Source organism: Dendrobium catenatum, unplaced genomic scaffold, assembly GCF_001605985.2.
Source record: "Dendrobium catenatum unplaced genomic scaffold, ASM160598v2 fragScaff_scaffold_637, whole genome shotgun sequence".
NCBI lineage: Eukaryota > Viridiplantae > Streptophyta > Magnoliopsida > Asparagales > Orchidaceae > Dendrobium > Dendrobium catenatum.
This window is the reverse complement of record NW_021319099.1, coordinates 2,478,060-2,496,390: the sequence shown is the minus strand read 5'-3', so window position 1 is coordinate 2,496,390 and position 18,331 is coordinate 2,478,060. Positions and strand designations below refer to the sequence as shown.

General features: G+C 37.7%; 2 protein-coding genes, 1 long non-coding RNA gene and 2 other non-coding genes across 5 annotated transcripts; all 5 read right to left on the bottom strand.

Annotated features, from left to right (window-relative positions):
- Nucleotides 1-559: 559 nt before the first annotated feature.
- Nucleotides 560-2,767, bottom strand: LOC114579801. The gene is made up of 2 exons (XR_003700983.1): nucleotides 2,647-2,767; nucleotides 560-810 (listed from the first exon to the last, which is right to left on the bottom strand). It is a non-coding gene; the product is annotated as an uncharacterized LOC114579801 (long non-coding RNA).
- LOC114579802 lies at nucleotides 2,083-2,164 on the bottom strand. The gene has a single exon (XR_003700985.1). It is a non-coding gene; the product is annotated as a small nucleolar RNA SNORD24 (small nucleolar RNA).
- On the bottom strand, nucleotides 2,236-2,315 carry LOC114579806. The gene has a single exon (XR_003700989.1). It is a non-coding gene; the product is annotated as a small nucleolar RNA R12 (small nucleolar RNA).
- A 4,970-nt stretch (nucleotides 2,768-7,737) lies between the features above and the next one.
- Nucleotides 7,738-10,452, bottom strand: LOC110102316 (glucan endo-1,3-beta-glucosidase 8). The gene is made up of 2 exons (XM_020830608.2): nucleotides 9,496-10,452; nucleotides 7,738-9,021 (listed from the first exon to the last, which is right to left on the bottom strand). The coding sequence occupies exons 1-2, from the start codon at nucleotides 9,825-9,827 to the stop codon at nucleotides 7,908-7,910; spliced, it is 1,446 nt and encodes a 481-aa protein (XP_020686267.1). The 5' UTR covers nucleotides 9,828-10,452; the 3' UTR covers nucleotides 7,738-7,907.
- A 5,697-nt stretch (nucleotides 10,453-16,149) lies between these two features.
- Nucleotides 16,150-18,108, bottom strand: LOC110102314 (cation/calcium exchanger 1-like). Its single transcript, XM_020830607.2, has one exon. The coding sequence runs from the start codon at nucleotides 17,837-17,839 to the stop codon at nucleotides 16,193-16,195; it is 1,647 nt and encodes a 548-aa protein (XP_020686266.2). The 5' UTR covers nucleotides 17,840-18,108; the 3' UTR covers nucleotides 16,150-16,192.
- Between the last annotated feature and the right edge of the window lie 223 nt (nucleotides 18,109-18,331).

Here is an 18,331-nt window from a genome sequence, read left to right as displayed (position 1 = left end):
TTTGGTCCATAAACCCTGTATTAAAATAAACAATAAGTACATTGAGCAAGTAAAATTTATTTTCTTAAACATAAAATTTAATGGGTTTTATCATATGGAAAAGGTTTTTTTTACACTTGAAAATTATTTTTTGGAAGAATTTAATAACCAAACAAAAATTATAGTATTAAAAATAAGACAGAAAATTATTCCAAAACTTTAATTAATAAATCATAACTGATAAGAAAATTGATTTTGTAGATATTAAAATTATCATTTATTTATTTGAGAATTTCCAATTTAAAATTAATTGACTGGACGAATAGAAGTTCCTTCATGTGGATGATGAAATTTATGTCATACAAAGCCTTTGATTGAGGTATTTGTTAGCTTATTAATAAATAATGTCATAAATTATTACACAATAAGAGTATATATTATGAGAAAAATTTCATTGGCTCTCCTTCATTCATTTTCTTTCCTTATTGGTTATTGTACTCATAGTATACGCTATATGCATGTACCATTACTGAAAAAATGAGCACAAATCAAGCTATAAAATTAGAAAATAAACAAAAAATACTCAAATCTTGCAAGCTTAAAATGAATTCAATGCCAGAAACTATATTGTGATCAACATAAATCACTGAAACAAATTTTGACTTAGAATCATAGAGAGAGATTACAAGAACAATAGAACTCTACCAAACCAACACCATCGCAAAGGCCGCGTTGTCAAACCGCTATCCATCCTCCAATTGGTTCGTTGCACTTCCTTCGTTGTTAAAGGATCATTATCAATCACCACTACAAATCACCACCCCGTTATCACTGCAATTAAAATACCATTATTAAACCGCCACCGACATCTTCGATTGGATCACCACCACCCCACCACTGGTATTAGATAACCAATACCTAACCTCGGCATCAAACTTTCACCTCCCACCCTCCACCTAATATACCATCATAACATGATCACTATCACTTGCTTACAATCTACTAACAACCATCACACGATTGTGATCTCTAAATCCACGTAGTTCAACTGTTAGCGGCCAATCACCATCATTAGACCACCATCACACATCAACATCACCATGCTATAAAGTATTAAGCATTATTACATGATTATAATGTCCTGACCACCATTGCCAAGTTATATAATCTCACAACTACAATCTCTAAAACATAATTGCCTAACGAAGAAGTCTCACCCACTAAATTCCAACAGCCATCACCCCGCCAATCTCTAACCTATATTCACCTCACAAGAATGTCATGACCATCGTTGCTCAACTAAAATGTCCCAACAACTAGCACATTACATCCTAATCAAGCACAAACCAGCTTTACTAAAATACACACGTACTCCAAAATCACAATCACCCAACTCCAATCTATCAACCATATTTGTTTTATTAGGATCTCTCAACCATCATTATTAAACTACCATGAACTAACTATAATCTTTTAACCATTGTTGCCCAAATACAATATCAAATCCAATGATAATTCAATTGAAAAAAAAAACAATTGTTCTATGTCATCAACAATAATCTAAATACAATTCTACACTGAAATCACCAAAATTTACATAAAAATCAACTATGACCACATAACCACTACCATTCAATTAAAGTCTACCAACAATTATCAATAAATTATAATATCTAAAAATTATAATTTGAATAAAACCTTGCAAACACTATCAACACCAACAATAACATCCATCAACTTCATTAGCCCACACTGCTAAAACTAATGTGAACCACAAACCAATCTCAATGCCCAAAAACAAAACTAAAATTTATATCAAATTAATTTTGAATCCAACTCAAAATAGAATGATAGAAGTCAATGTAAATAATCTCCTAAAAACTTGAAAGGCTTCAGATTAAGCTATACTTAAAAAATAGAAGATAAAAGTCAATATAAATAATCTCCTTAAAAAACTTCAAAAGCCTCAAATTCTATTGATCATCTATCAGTAATAATAATGGATTTCTTGCTCAAAAAGGCTTCATATTGAAGCATATACTACAATAATAGACAGCAAACTGGTGATTGAAGATTAAAAAAAAGCAAAATAAATCACAATAGAGCCTCAGAGATCTTGGTGGTTATGTTCATCAGATGGTTGACACCATCAAGAGTAGCAAATATAATGATCACATCACTGGCTCATCATAGTCCGACATAACCCCAAACAAAAAACTAAAAAAAAAAAGAAGAAAGATCAACAATGGAGGCATAATGTGTCAGAAGTAGCTGGTTAAGATATCATTTTATAGAAATCAATGGGAATCCGTCTGATTTGTTTCATCATCCAGCACCATGCCAAAACCAGCAAAAAATAAGTCATCAAAACGTCTAATAAACGAAGAAGTAAATTTCTTTGCAGGATATACCTGCCTTGTCACCGAAAAATCCTACTAAGCACAGAGGATAATCAGAGCTAAAGGCAGGAAATCCTTATCGCCTAACGATAGATTGCTTGCTGCATTTCATATCGAAACAGCACGCAATTGCAATATTAGGCCGTTTCACAACGTACATAGAAGAAGCCTTAGATCTCAACAAATTGCTGTAAAAACAGTTAATTTATAAATGAAAAGCCGGATCGCAGATGCCAATGAGGTCGGTTTTAAAATGCATCGAACTCACCTGCGACCACGCAATTGAGTATTTAAGACGCGAAACCCTAACTAAAGGCGGCAGCCAGGAAGAAGAAGAACCCTAACTAAAGGCGGCTGCGGCTTCCAGGAAGAAGAAGAACCCTATCAACTGATTCACTTAGTTCTAACTTTATAGAGGCGGAAGAATCATTAAAAGGTGGGCTATATAAGTTCTCTAATCATTATTGAGCCCAACAAATGGGTAGCCCAATTAGCATGGCCCATTAAAGCCTCGATCCACAAACTAATTAGTTTTTTTTTTTTTTTTTCAAGTTATTGATACATTACAATAACGTATTCAAATAATAAATATGTCAATCTAAAAAAAAACTACATCAAACAAAGCATTAATTTTTACATCAATATAATAAAATAATAAAATGATAACATTAATTTATTTATTATTTTTTAAAGGGAAGTGAGCCATTATATTAAAAGAAAAAAGAAATATTTTGAGTGTGCCAAATTGACCCTAGACAATGACATTCCTCATTATATTAGTTTGAATTATATTTATTAGAGTGAACATTGTTCTATTTTTAAGCTCTTAAAAATGTCAAATTTTTAATTATTCTATATAAATTCCTATGGTATTATTAATAACACAAAAGAATTGTTCTTTTTTAAGTGAGCTCCTTAAGCTCCATGTTTCTAGAATATTCTAGAAAATAGAAGAAGATATTTTTAATTTTACTGCGGCGGTCTTGTATTGAAGATGGAGCGATGACAATTGCCATGTTGAAATTAATTTAAATCATTGAAATTAAAGGAAGAAGAAGATAAATATAGTCATAAAAATATATTTTTTTTTCTATAGATTCACTTAATTGGTGATTATATTTCATTATCACTATGCAAATTTCACTCTAATATTGATTACGTAGTTTTTGTAGTACTATTTTCTAGCAAAAAAATATTATTGATACATCCTCAAAAAATTATCTTGATCAGGCATGAATGTTGAGGCAAAATCAAGTTGGTAACTTCAAAAATTAAAATTATGACCATCCAAACTCTGATATATGTAAACTTACAGTTGAACTGAGCATCTCAGAAACACGAACCCAACGACACCAAAATAGACCCAATCCGAGCCCAAATGAGTCCAAATAAAAGACTCGAATCACTTTTGGAAGGATCGAACCACAATTTGTGTTACCAAACAGTCTCCAATCGTGACATGCTTATAGTCGAATCGAGCGGCTCGACGAGATGAATCCAACGAGCCCAAGATCATCAAATTATGATATCATTAAGACAATCAAAAGTCCATTGAACGGTGCATGATCGTATTTATCAAGATCGGCTATTATCCAAAATACTCTCAATTTACCCTTGATCTTTCACTTATTTGCAAGCCATGTTACTCAGGAATTCTATAAATAGAACATATTTCCTCTTGAAAAGTAGAGGAAGCCAAGAGAGAAGAAGGAAGAAATCTTCAGCCGCCTAGATCCTCTTCGACCACCGCCAGAGTTCTGCTGCACCACCGCCAGAGTTCTGTCGCACCACCGCCGGACTACCAGGGGACACCATAGTTCTGTCAAATTGCCACCAGTCCATCAAAGGACGTCGAAGTGCCACCCAAAGCCGAAGTGCCCACTAACACTGAAGTGCTCCTGCCGGCCCACCGCCTGACACCGGAGTGCTATCGAACCACCACCTGACATTGGAGTGACACTAGACTTTCGCAAAACTTTCAATTGACATTTGTAATATGGTCGTCTTGAAGGACGAGTCAGACCATTGTACTTTGCTCGAATTCTAATTGAATCATTTTCACCTCAGCTAGCCTAGTGGTTTTTTCCCTTTCTCGGGTTTTCTACATAAAAAATATTATGTTCTCTGTATGTGAGCTGGATATTCGTATAATGCTAAGACGTAGAATTCTAACTCTATCGCCGTGTATATTATAGCCCGCAACAATTATGAAATCGAAAACATGCTCAAGCAAATGAGTCATAATTATTGGACACACAAAAAAAAAAAAACTCAACCCAGGTCTAAATTTGCGGTAGACATATACAATTAAGCTCCATAACTTATCACATTCATCGACATCAATAATCATCAATGATGAGAATCAATATAAAGAAACTAGTGACGATAAATATCGAAGTCAATCAATGTGCAACAACAATGATCGACTTCAATCAATATTGATAGAAGACACCAACATCAAAATGTGTTGAAAGGTGATCGATGCGATTATCAACCCAACTATAGTTAGGAGTTGTTAATAGGAAATACGTATAAGCATGGACATAAGGAATCTTATTTTAAATGATAATCGTTGTTATAGAATTCCTTAAGTTCATGAATTTTTTTGTCTAAAGTCCTAATTATAGATGTAAGAAGGGGAGAGGGAAGAACTCTGGTCTTTTTTGAAGGTCCAGAAAAATTCAGGATTGATAATTTTCTGATTTTCTAGCATTTTAATATTTTGATGAACTTAAGATTGAGCGATCAAACAATCATTTTTTCAAGGCTCTTGGTCTAGCCATGAGCTTGTAAATTTTGAAAGATACCCCCCTCACCCTTTGGATCCCCAATTTAAAAACTTTTATTAGGTCTTGTGTAAGGATGTAGAGGAACGTCCAGTCGGAGGCAAAATCCGGTCAAAAAACTCGGTATTTGCTCAGTGTTGCTTGGTATTATTTGATAATAACAAGTAATACCGCTATGTGACGATCAATACAGAGTTATACCGAGTTATATCGAGCAATACCGAGCAATACCGAGTTGTACCGAGTTTTTGCTAGGAAAAACTCGGTACAACTTTTGTATAACTCGGTATTGCTCGGTATAACTCGGTATAACTCGGTATTGGGTCTTTAAGTGATGGTATTCCTCGTTATTGTTTGGTATTGCTCGGTATTTGTTCGGTATTTCTCATTTTTTGGCGGGATTTGGCCTCCGACCGGACGTCCGGTCGGAGGACGTAATAATTGTTCCCAATTTAAAGCCTTACTTATATGCGAGACTTCTTCCTACTGCCATAACAAAGAACTCAATTGTATTTACTTCTTGTTTGCTTTGCCAATTGAAGCATGAATCCTAAGCAAAAAATACTCATTTAGATTTTTAAAATTTGTTACTTTTAGCCAGAATAACTTGAACAATGGCCTTTCACAAAAAAATGCTGCATCATTAAGGCATTCAAATGCCCATCAAACGGTCTACGATCAAGGGGTTTAACATCAGCTGTCCATCCAACCACTCCCCATTTACCCTTGATATCTCACATATTTACGAGTAATTATTCCATTAGGTTACCAAATGCATCCGGAAACCAATAACAAAAAGCCACGTCACTAAAGTGCTCGATACCGTGCTCGGTACACTCGGTATGCTCGGTATTGCTCGATATTTTCACCGGATGTAATAATTTTTCCCTATTTATGGGTCATACCACTCCATAAAACTATAAATAGACCCCTCATTTCTCTTGAAAGGGGAGCCCGGAGGCGAGAATAGAAGAAGAGAAGGAAGAAGCTCATCGACCACTGTCTGAGTTTTGTCGGACAACTGTCGGAGTTTCGTCGGACCACTATTGAAGTTTCGTCGGACCACCACTTAAGACCCTCACCTCCATCGGACCACCGCCTAACATCGTTGCACCGTCAGACCACTACTTGAGGCCCTCACGTCGGCCAGACCACCTCATGATGTCGTTACTCCACCGGACCACCACTTGAGGCCCTCACATCCGTCGGACCATCGCCTGACGTCATTGCTCCGCCGGACCACCACTAGACGCCCGGACTTCTATCAGACCACCACCTGAGGCTTCGACTTTCGCCGGACCACTGCTTATGGCATTATACTCCACCAGGCCACCACTAGACGCCCAGGTTCTCCCAGAGTACTGACCTTTTACTACGGCCTTTCGAACTGTCTCATGCCGACTATGGTCCTTCCTACCTCCATCACAAGACAATGGTCTTTCAGACCCCTGTCTCCTGCCAACTATGGTCCTTCCGACCTCCGTCGCCTACTATGGTCATTCCAATTTTCATCACCAGATAATGGTCTTTTTAACCCAGGTCTATTGCCAATTATGATTTTTCGGACCACTGTCTCGTGCTGACTATGGTCCTTCAACCAAACAAATATGTCTATGTTGATTATTGTAAATCTCACCATGTAATATGCTCTATATGATGTACATTTATACCATCAAGCCAAGGCCTTCTCCCAAGGAAGGGCCTCATTTGTAATCGACTGCAAATATTAGTGGATTCATTCAAACTCGGTCAGACCCCGTGATTTTTTTCCCTTTTAAAGGGTTTCCACTTAAAAACTCTTACGTCTCTCATGAACGATACTCTCTCTCTCTCTTATCTGCTTGTGTGCTGGATCTTTGTTCAATGCTAAGATGTTAAACTATATATTTCTCTACCGCTACGAATACTCCAGGACGCAACAAATATAAAGAAACGAGTGACGATAAACATCAAAGTCAATCAATGTGTAACAACAATGATCGACTTCAATCAATATTGATAGAAGACACCAATGTCAAAATGTGTTGAAAGGTGATCAATACGATTATCGTCCCAACTATGGTTAGGACTTGTTAATAGGAAATGAGTATAAGCATGGACATAAGGAATCTTATTTTAAATGATAATCATTGTTATAGAATTCCATAAGTTCATGAATCTTTTTGTCTAAAAGTCCTAATTATAGATGTAGGAATGGGAGAGGGAGCCATGAGCTTGTACAATTTGAAATATATTTGACCTCCTGACCCCCTAGATCCCCAATTTAAAATCTTCAAGAAACTTTTAAATTATGCTTATAGTGGTTGTTGTAAACTTGGAACCGTTTAGATTATCTCATAGAATTGCATTATTTCGGCTATAAATTTGCCTAAAATTAATTTTAGATGATCTCAATTTTGATTTATGATGATTTTAGATAATCCCAAACGAAGCCTTACATGCAAGACTTCTTCCTACTTCCATAACGAAGAACTCATTTGAATTTGCTTCTTGCTCTGTTTTGCCAATTAAAACATGAATCTTAACCAAAAATGCTCATTTAGATTTTTAGGATTTGTTAATTTTAGCTAGAATAACTTGAACAATGGCCTTTCACAAAAAAAATTCTAAACAGCTCAGTTCCTCTTAAGTACATAAATAATTGATGAATATCACTAAGCTACATCAGCAAACTAGTGTATACACAACATAACATAATATAACCACCATCAAATAATTGGAAACAAAAAACAACTCCAATCATCTAAAACATGAGCACAACAAGTAAAATAAACGAAAGCATCACAAACAACAGCTTCGCAGAAGCACAATAACTCGCCGGAGAATCGATCTGAATAATGAAACTGCACTTATCAGTAGACTGATTCTGAGTAGTCACCATGCCAAGCCCTTGGAATCCACAGCTCAATTCATTCTGTCCTTGTGCCTGAAAGTACATATTGAATGCATAAGAAGCATTCCCATTAGTATCCAAACCATTGCAGGAGGATCCATAGCCAAGTGCAGTGCAGTCTGAGAAAGTGCATGCAAAGTTTATGTTATCAGGAAGCTTATCCAAGTTATTTGCTTTAGCATTTAACACACACCACTTCTGTGGCAAGTACTTGACATTCTTTGCTGCCACTAGCAAGTTGCTCGGCGGCTGTTGTCCCGAAAGATCCATGGGGAATTTCGGCTGCCCGTCGTAGTGAAAGATCCCCCAATGCCTCTCAAAATTTCCTGGATCTATGCTCTTTGCATCTTCATCAATAAGACCGAAAAGAAAAACATCTATATCTACATTTGGTCGCAGCGGTGTCCCTTGCTTGCGAGCTAAACGTGGAAGAAGACCATTGTAGAACCTTTCTGCATATCCAACATTGCCATTTATGTCACCATCAGTAGGCCATCCAACCTCTCCAATTATGATTGGTAAATCAGGCACTCCAGCTGCCTTTAAAGCTGAGACGAGGGTATCAAAATTGGCATCAAACACATTGGTGTACTGTATTCCATTGTCAACTATAGGTTTGCTGGTGCCGTCAAAGAAGGCGTAATCGAAGGGGAAGTCCTTATTAGCATACAAGCTCAAGAAAGGATATATATTTACAGTAAATGAAGCATTGTTCTGCTTGAAGAAATGAACCATTTGGTCCATGATGTCACTGATATCAGCTCGAAACCTGCCTGCGGAAGGGACTGGGTTGGATGCTGGGGAGTTGTAGACATCCGCATTGAGGGGAACGGTCGCCTTGATTGTGGGTCCAAAGCCAGCTTCATTAATGGCATTCTGAATGTTTTGGAGTGCAGGGAAAGTGGTATTAATGAATGAACCATTATAGGCGGCAAGGAAAGGCTCGTTGCCAACAGCAACATATCTGCAAGGAGGGAGAGAAATATGATTTTATGGCTAGTAGTTCTAGAGTTTAACAATCGTATTCATAAAAGCAATTAAGAATATAGGGGACCATTTGAAATTTGCTAACTAGCATTATGCTTTTAGCATGTAGACAATTAATAAACTAAATAATGTAGTTTTTATTACATTTAGATATGGCTTGAACTGTGTATATCAGAATACAACACATTTATCAGAAAACACAGATCCAAATGTGCAAAATTTCTTATACAAATTTTAATCAAATATGCATCATTTGATGGTAACAACATATTTTGATAACAATATTACTCATGATTCAACTAAAGAAAATGACAAAAGCTTTTTCAAAGGTAAAAGGCCAACATAATCACAATAGCATAAACTACAAAAAGGCAGCAAGCTTTTAACTAAGGAAAAAAAAAAAAACTCTAACAAGAAGAGGAATCGCGATTAAGAAAGAAAAAAGGCTTACTTGATATTTACTCCTCCTTCAAACATATACCGAGAAACGTTTCTATCAACCCATTGCTTTGCAGAATCATAATCGTTCATAATTGCAAGCATATTGTTTGGAATAGCTATCATGACCTCAATATTACTCCCAGCAAGCGCTTTCATGGTGTTTTCATCCGCATCAAAAAGCTTAACTTTCTTAATTCCATTATCCAACAACATCTGAACAACAATCTTCGGTGGCAAAGGACGAATCGCCATAGTCCCCCAATTAACCCCAATAACACCTTCGGCCATAGAAAAATACAGCCCGATAAGAGAGAGACATATCAAAAATCCGGAGAGCTTCATGGCGTCCAACAAAGAGATCAAATTTAAGGGATAAAAGAGGAGAATAACAGAAGAAAAACACAGGAGATACTTGAAGGCGTTCTCTCTTCGAAAGGAGCAAAGATGGTTAGATTAATTAATATTAGTTTGAATTCAAATCAATAGCTGCAGTTGCCGAAGGAAACGAAAAGACAATAAAATAAGTGAATTTGACGCAGTCCTGGGAATTAAAAAAAGGTAACAGATGAGATGACGGAGAAGAACCCAAAAGAAAATCTAGAATAATCAGCCACACAAACACCAAAAAAAAAAACCCTTTTTGACAAAAATATTGACAAAAGAATAAAACTTTTAGGCTTTTTCTTCCTTCTCCAATGAAGAATGGCCGGCGAAGACAATCTCTGGGTAACTCCCGAACCAACCACTCAAAAATCGCTCTTTTAATTGCAGGGTAAGACAAATGATATCCTTTCCTTCCAATACAAAGGAGAGGAGAACAAGGCAAATGTCTCTAAAAATAGGAAAAATTAACGAAAATGAAATTCTAAACTTGCGAGCGCAGCGAGATCCCAAAACCGAGCGAGCGAGCGAGAAAGGCAGAGAGAGATTCAGAGGAAGATGCAGTAACCGATAAGAAATCAATGTTAACGGCAAACTAATGAATATAGGTGAAGAGAGGAAGGTTATTTTCGTCCATTCAAATATCGGTTATAGGGGAATGAAGTGGCGACGTGTGCGATATCGTGTATTCGTGTTGCTGTACTTACGACGAAACGGTCGAGAAGTGGGCCCGACCCATTTTTACAGAATATATTTATTAATTCACGTGTTTTTAAAGCCCAAAATAGGGTTTTATTTTTTAAAAAAGCGTGTTTTTAATAATTTTATAATTATAGATAACGAAATCGGATGCCGACATAAAATTCGAAAACGCAAATAATATGTATGGGACGAAAAATGGAACAATTATTACGTCCTCTCACCGGATGTAGAGCTACGTCGGCCGTCAATAACATATCGTCACGTGCTCTTACTCTTTACAGCGCGGCCCGACAACTTGACCCGGACCGGAATCCGGGAATGCTATGTTCGCGTATTGCTAGGTATTACTCGGTATTTGCTCGGTATTGCTCGATATTGCTAGGTATTGCATGTCAATAACGAGAAATACCTCTATGAAGATCAATACCGAGCAAATATCAAGTAATACCGAGTTGTACCGAGTTGTACAAAAACTCGGTACAACTCGGCACAACTCGGTATTTGCTAGATATTCCATGACAATAACGAGAAATACCTTTCTGTGAAGACTAATACCGAGCAAATACCGAGTTGTACCGAGTTGTACAAAAACTCGGTACAACTCGGTATTACTCGGTATTTGCTCGGTATTGGTTATTGCCAAGCAAAATCGATCAATACCTAGCAATACCGAATAATACCGAGCAATACCTAGCAAAATCGAGAAATACGAAGCCATCCTGGGTCCGTTCTGGATCAGGTTGTCGGGGCGTGCGGTAAATAGTGAGAACGCGTGGCGCGATTCTACTGGCGGCCGAACGTAGAGGGTTTTTTTTTTTTTTTGGTGGTTAGGGAAAAATAATAAGCTTCCTTCTCTCAAATACTCAAAATACCCCTAATAAAACTAAAATTGCCTGTGATGCTGCAGGCTAAGAATTAATTAAAATTCATTAAAAATTAAAGATTCTATCATATTTTAAATTCCCTCTACAAATAGTTCAAGTTAAAAAATAAAAAAGAAAATTAACACTATTATATATTTTTTATTTTAGACTTCTAATACTGACCAAATATGATAATTTAAGCATAAATTCCTATATATTTTTCAAATCTAAGGGGTGAGAACTTCCCTTTGCTTCCTAATTTTAAGAACATATTGTGAATAAATTTGTAGGGAAAGAACTTGCCAATATATACTTTATTAGTGTTGCTTATTTTCTTGATGTTAATGTTCGAACAAATGAACACGAAAGGTTGATTTTAACAAAAGAAGTAACACAGCTCATCTTGGCCTGTTGGCTGAGAGCTTAGGCTTCCAACCAAGAGGTCTAGGGTTCGAGTCTTTGTGTATGCGTTGTGTGTGTGAGCTTGCCTTAAATGACCTAAATGTTCCAAAAAAAAAAAAAAAAGAAGGTAGTTTTCCAAAAAAAAAAAAAAAAGTAGGTTTGTCAATATATAAATGATCCGACATACCAACATGATCAGAATTAGATCAAAAAAATTCAGGTTCGAATTAACCTATTTAATAACGGGTCACATTTAAATCTTATATTCCAACCTTTTTTTATTAAATGAGTTGCGTTCAAGTTGACCAGCAACTCGATTTTGACCCAAAAAAGAAGCGTTTAACCCTTTTTCCTTAAATTCTTTATTTATTAGTATAATCTTCGCATTTTTTATCAACTAACATAAAATCTAGGGTATGTTAAAACTTAAAACCAATGCTTTTAAAGCCGAACCAGACCACTTGTTACGGTTTACGTTAGAACCGGTTTCGCAAAAAAATGGGTATCGAATCGCTCAAACTGGCGGTCGATTGCTGAACCGATCCCGATTTTCAATAACCAGCCGGTTCAGCTACGATGCCCTATTTCATTTGTTTCATTCGAACGATTCGCGTTCTTCCTCTTTGGTGTGCCTTCTTCCCCTCTTCCGCAATCTGGAAAAATCTTGGTTCGGGTCAACTCGGTTAGCAAACGGGTCAGGTTCAGATTTTTGACCCGTTTTCAAAAAGGGGTCGGGTTCGAGTTGACCTGGAAACCCGAAATCAACCCGAAGTTGACCCAGGGTCTAGGTCTATTATCCCAACCTTGCCGCCCTAGCCTTCTTCCTACTTCCGCAATCCAGGCTCAGCTCGTCAGCCGCTCAAATCGACAATTTGGGCTACCACAATTGGCAATACATCCATCCAGGCTCCCGCTTGGTCGCTTCCGAAATCTGTGCTCAGTCAATAAACTTCCCGCTTCCGCACGCTCCCGTCCCAAGTCCCAAGGGACCGTGTCCTAAGACTCCGCGGACCACGCCCATGCAGCACGAGGGCACGCCCGCAACGCCCAAGTCCCACGCCCACATATGTGACCTAGCTGCATGGCCCGCCTTGGCCTTGCTTCAGTCCCTCAGTCACCGATTCGTCACCTGCTCAGTTCGCATTCCCAATTTTCGGGTCGAGTCGTGTCAACTCGGCAATCTGGCAGGTCGAGTCTGGGTTAAATTTTATGACCCGTTTGCAAAAAACGGGTTGGGTTCGTGTTGACCCGAATAGTGCCGGGTCAATTCCAAGTTCAATCCGAACTCGACATTTGACTCCAAAATTGACACCCATTCATAAGTTCCTTTACATTAGTATTATAAACACCTTGATTTTTTTTATTTTTATTTTTTTGGTTTAAGTGTTTTCTTATGCCACTGTTAAATAATGCACTCTTTAATTCCTCAATTGTTTGAAGGGAGTACGCAGCTTTAGATCATTATCAAAATTAATATATTATTATATTTTTCTTATTTACTTTATATAATGTTATGTTTTTTATGCTTCATATGATTCATATTATAATTATGTTCAATTTTTGTTATACATTTACAAATAGATGTGTCATTATTATAATATTTAAATAAAATAAGTATTTATTACGTCTTCCGGTTCGACCCCGGTCAAACCATCGAACCTCTAACCTCTCTTTCTTTTGGTTCATTGTCCGATCCGATTTTCAAAGCCTTGGTTAAAACAAGTTATCAGGTAGATTTCGTTAGTCTGGTGGGTCAAGTTTGGTCCTTTTTGGCACGTTTATTAGACAAATGAAGCTCGGGTTGATTGGATTTAGATCAGATCAATTTCAAGTCAAATTCGAATCAGACCCGATGATCCGTTTTAACAAAACAAAAATAAGGACATAAGCTATATAAGAAATTTCTTAAAATTTATGTAAGAAGTTACTTAAATCCAATCTTTTAAGAAAAGAAAACCAGTATCTAAAATTTTGGTTAGTTAAAACAATCATATACACCACAATATAGTGTTTCATGAGCAAAAAATTTATGATATAAACAAGAATTTTTTCTCTCAAGGCAAGATCAGCAGGAATATCAACAAAATTTATTTCTACAAAACTTTGTTTGATTTGTGTAATGATTTCTTTACAAAATATTTTCTCATCATCTCCTTCAATTTTTTTTTTGAAATATGTATCCATGCTAAATTAAACAAAAATAATTTTAAAAATTTGAACATAATAAATGATAATTTGAACATATAATTTCTTATGCAACATGTTTTTAGGCTTCTAAAGCTTATTCTGTTTAAAGTTTTTGAACAACATACCTCTAAAGCTTCAACAGAACATATATGATGCAGTCGAAGCTTGAACACTGGTGCGAGTTAAATCATAGACATCACGAGTTAAATCAACCGAATTAAATCATAAACAATGCTTGAATACCACAATACCAGGCTAAGGCTAAGGCCGTGAGGCTTAATATATAGCAGAGAATCAGAGATTATATATTCCAACATGATCAGAATTAGGCCAAAAAAATTAAGGTTCGAATTAACCTATTTAATAAACGGGTCAGATATAAATCATATATTTCAATCCTTTAATTAAATGAGTTGCGTTCAAGTTGACCAACTACTCGATTTTGACCCAAAAAAGAAACGTTTAACCCTTTTTCCTTAAATTCTTTATTTATTAGTATAATCTTCGCATTTTTTATCAACTAATATAAAATAACTAATATAAAATATAGGGTGTGTAAAAACCAATGTTTTTAAAGTCGAGCTGGACTGGCTGGTTACAGTTTATGTTAGAACCAGTTTCGCAAAAAAAAGGGCATCGAACCGCTCAAATTGGCGGTCGACTGCTGAACAGATCGATTTTCAATGACCGGACGGTTCAGCTACGGTGCCCTATTTCATTTGTTTCATTCTAACGATTCGCGTTCTTCCACTTTGGTGTGCCTTCTTCCCCTCTTCCGCAATCCGGAAAAATCTTGGTTCGGGTTTACCCGGTTAGCAAACGGTTCGGGTTCATATTTTTGACCCGTTTTCAAAAAAGGGTCGGGTTCGAGTTGTCCCGGAAACCCGAAATCAACCTGAAGTTGACCAGGGTCTGGGTCCGTTAGCCCAACCTAGCCTCCCTAGCCTTCTTCATGCTTCTGCAATCCGGGCTCAGCTCGTCAACGCTCAAATCAGCAATCTGAGCTACCACAATTTATGGGCTTAGCCGACCATCTTCCTGCTTCCACACGCTCTCGTCCCAAGTCCCAAGGGACCGTGTCCCAAGACTCCGCAGACCACGCACATGCAGCACGAGGGAACGCCCGCAGCGCTCGTCCCACGCCCACATACGCGACCTAGCTGCATGGTCCGCCTTGGCCTTGCTTCAGGCCTTCATTCGCCGACTCGCCGTCTGCTCAATTTCACATTCCCAGTTTTCGGGTCGGGTCGTGTCAACCCGGCAATCCGGCCGGTCAAGTCCGGTTTGTATTTTATGACCCGTTTGCAAAATGGGTTGGGTTCGTGCTGGCTTGGATAGTGCCGGGTCAATTCCGAATTCGACCCGAACCTGTCTCGTGACTCGAAAACGACACCCACAAGTTTCCTTACATTAATATTATAACCACCTTGGTTTATTTTTTTTTAAAGTGTTTTCTTATGCCACTTTTAATAATGCACTCTTTAATTTCTCAACTGTTTGAAAGAAGTACGCAGCTTTAGATCATTATTAAAATTAATATATTGTTATATTTTTCTTCTTTACTTTATATAATGTTATGTTTTTTATGCTTCATAGGATTCATATTATAATTATGTTCAATTTTTGTTATACATTTACAAATAGATGTGTCATTATTATAATATTTAAATATAATAAATATTTATTACATCATCCAGCTCGACCCCAGTCAAACCATCGAACCGCTAACCTCTCCTTATTCCGATTCATTGTCTGGTCCGGATTTCAAAGCCTTGGTTAAAGCAAGTTATCAAGTAGGTTTTGTTAGTCTGGTGGGTCAAGTTTGGTCCTTTTTGGCACGTTTATTAGACAAATGAAGTTGGGGTTGATCTGATGTGGATCGGATCAATTTCAAGTCAAATTTGAATCCGACCCAATGATCTGTTTTAACAAAACAAAAATAAGGACATAAACTATGTATGAAATTTCTTAAAAATTCTATAAAAAGTTACCAACCATTTAAGAAAAGAAAATCAGTATCTCAATTTTTGGTTAGTTAAATCAATCATATCATACACCACAATATAATGATTCATGAGCAAAAATTATATAAAATAAGCAGCTTAAAAATATCAGCTAATCCTGATTTAAACACTGAAGAATTTCTTCAATGTTTTTGTTTAGTCAAAACAGCTATACATTTAACAAAACACCAAGCTTTAAAATCTCCAAACTCTCAAGAACCCTAAGGCAAATAAAACAGCAGTAAATAGCCAACAAACCAACCCCCAAAGCCCTACTCAGCTTCATCCCCTTCATCGGCAGCATCACCAAAGCCCACAATAATCCCCCAATAATAAACCCAATCAGAACAAATTCAGAATAATCCTCACTCGCAATCACAAATGGAGAAGGATAAGCTTTCACTGAAGAAACAACAAATGATAATCCCAATCCAACCAATGTGTTAAAAATTGGACCTGCGTAGCATCCTGCAACTGCAATCTGAGCTCCATCTTCTCCTCCATTAACAGCCATGGCTACATTGGCCACAAGATCTCCCAGTGAATTGCCCCATGCCAGTACAGTAACTCCTAGAACTGAAGGTCTGACACCAAGTATTTCTCCTATGGAAAACAGAAGGGAAACGAGCTCCCCTGCTATCATGTATGTCCAGACAACACTCATCAGGAAGCCGGATAAAAGCCATGGAAGCTGAAGTTTTTTGGGTGGTTGGGAATTTTCTGTGCACTCCATTGCTGTGATTCCGAGAAGCAAGCTGAGTAAAGCAGCGAAGAGGAAGATTGCGGTGCTCTGCTCTGAATTCATGTCCTTTGTCCGGGAGTTCCATAACGTTGCAAGAAGAATTGGTGAGAGAGTTACGGAAGATACAGCAAATGGTTTTGACCATCTTTCTTCTGTTATTAATGGGATTGTTAGTCTTCTTGGAAGATAGAGAGGTAGTTCTATGAGATAAAGGAACCAGCTTTGATGTGATTCAGAGGACTCTGGTTTGAAAATGCTGAGATTTGAGTCAATTTCTTTCCCAGATTGCTGCTGCTGCTGCTGCTGCTGCACATTTATGGATTCTAGTAAGGGCAAGCTGAGTTCTCCAAGCTCTTTACTGCAACAATGGCTCATTGATACGAGAATAATATAGATAATGTAGAGAAAAACGAATAACATTGCTTCCAAGATGCGAATTTGTCCAATAATTAGAATCAGGGCGAGGAAGCAAAGGGTCACGAGCAGGAAGCAGAGGTCTCTGAAAAAACTCAGGCGGTCGATGGAAATTGCAGGGCGGGAAGAGCGGCAGACGGAGATGCTGATTATTGAGAGGACGGCGGAGGAGACGAAAAATGCGCCTCCGAGAACGCTGTTAAGGCCAACCTCGACGCCGCCTGTGCCGCCTCCAGAGGCAAAAGAGACTATACTAGAAAAAACATCCGGCGCACCGTTGCCGAGGGAGAGCAAGGTGACGCCGGCGATGGTAGGGGAAAGGTTTAGAGCACCGGAGAGGCTTTCAAGCGAGGAGCACAAGTAGTGAGAAGCAGTGTTTCCGAGTAAGTAGAAGAGAACTAGAAGCCATAGAGCGAGTAGGACGTAGCCTATAACAGGGTAATTGTTGAATACGCAGTCGAAGAGTTGGAGATAGTTGATGTAGCCGCGAGGCTCGGATGCATCTACGCTTCTGAGATTATTGCGTGACACTGTCGCTTCGCAACCGTTAATATGGGAGGAATGTGTTGAAGAGAGGAAGAAGAAGAAGAGGGCTAACGTGAAGAGGAAGGAGATATTGACGACGACATGAATGGATTTGTAGAGAGAAGTGAATGCCATTCAAGGGAGGGGATTGCTGTTGCAGATGATCTAAAGCTGGGATTTTGGGACTTCGGCTTTAAAGAAGGATGGATGAGGAGGCGTGTGATCGAAGAAATGCGACGCCTTGGGGCTACCACGGCGGCGCGTGTAAGGACCAAGGTTCTATTCCTTTTGTGCTGGGCGGCGAAGGAGGAAGAGGACGGGGACCGGAAGAATAGATTCGAGAGAGAAACAGCACAGTAGGAATTGGGGAGGGCTCGCTGGATTGGAAGCTTGCGGGGGAGGAAGATCAACGACAAGGACAAGTGTCGGATTTCTTATTTCTGAGTGAACGTGGAACTGCTTCACTGGTTTAATTTCGCACAAAAGTTTAAAAGAAAATATTAAAAAAATAAAAACAAGTACGATGTGAATTTAGGGAATAGTTTGTAAATTTTGGTAACTTCTAATCTACTTAAAAAATGAGTTGAAACATTCTAATTAATTTTTTTTTCTAAATAAAATATTAAA

Bases quoted from the DNA above. Each gene is read 5' to 3' on its own strand.
- LOC110102316 (XM_020830608.2), bottom strand. From the start codon at position 9,827: ATGAAGCTCTCCGGATTTTTGATATGTCTCTCTCTTATCGGGCTGTAT. The intron at 9,022-9,495 runs GTAAGCCTTTTT...CCCTCCTTGCAG, and splicing joins GAAGGAGGAGTAAATATCAA to ATATGTTGCTGTTGGCAACG.
- LOC110102314 (XM_020830607.2), bottom strand. From the start codon at position 17,839: ATGGCATTCACTTCTCTCTACAAATCCATTCATGTCGTCGTCAATATC.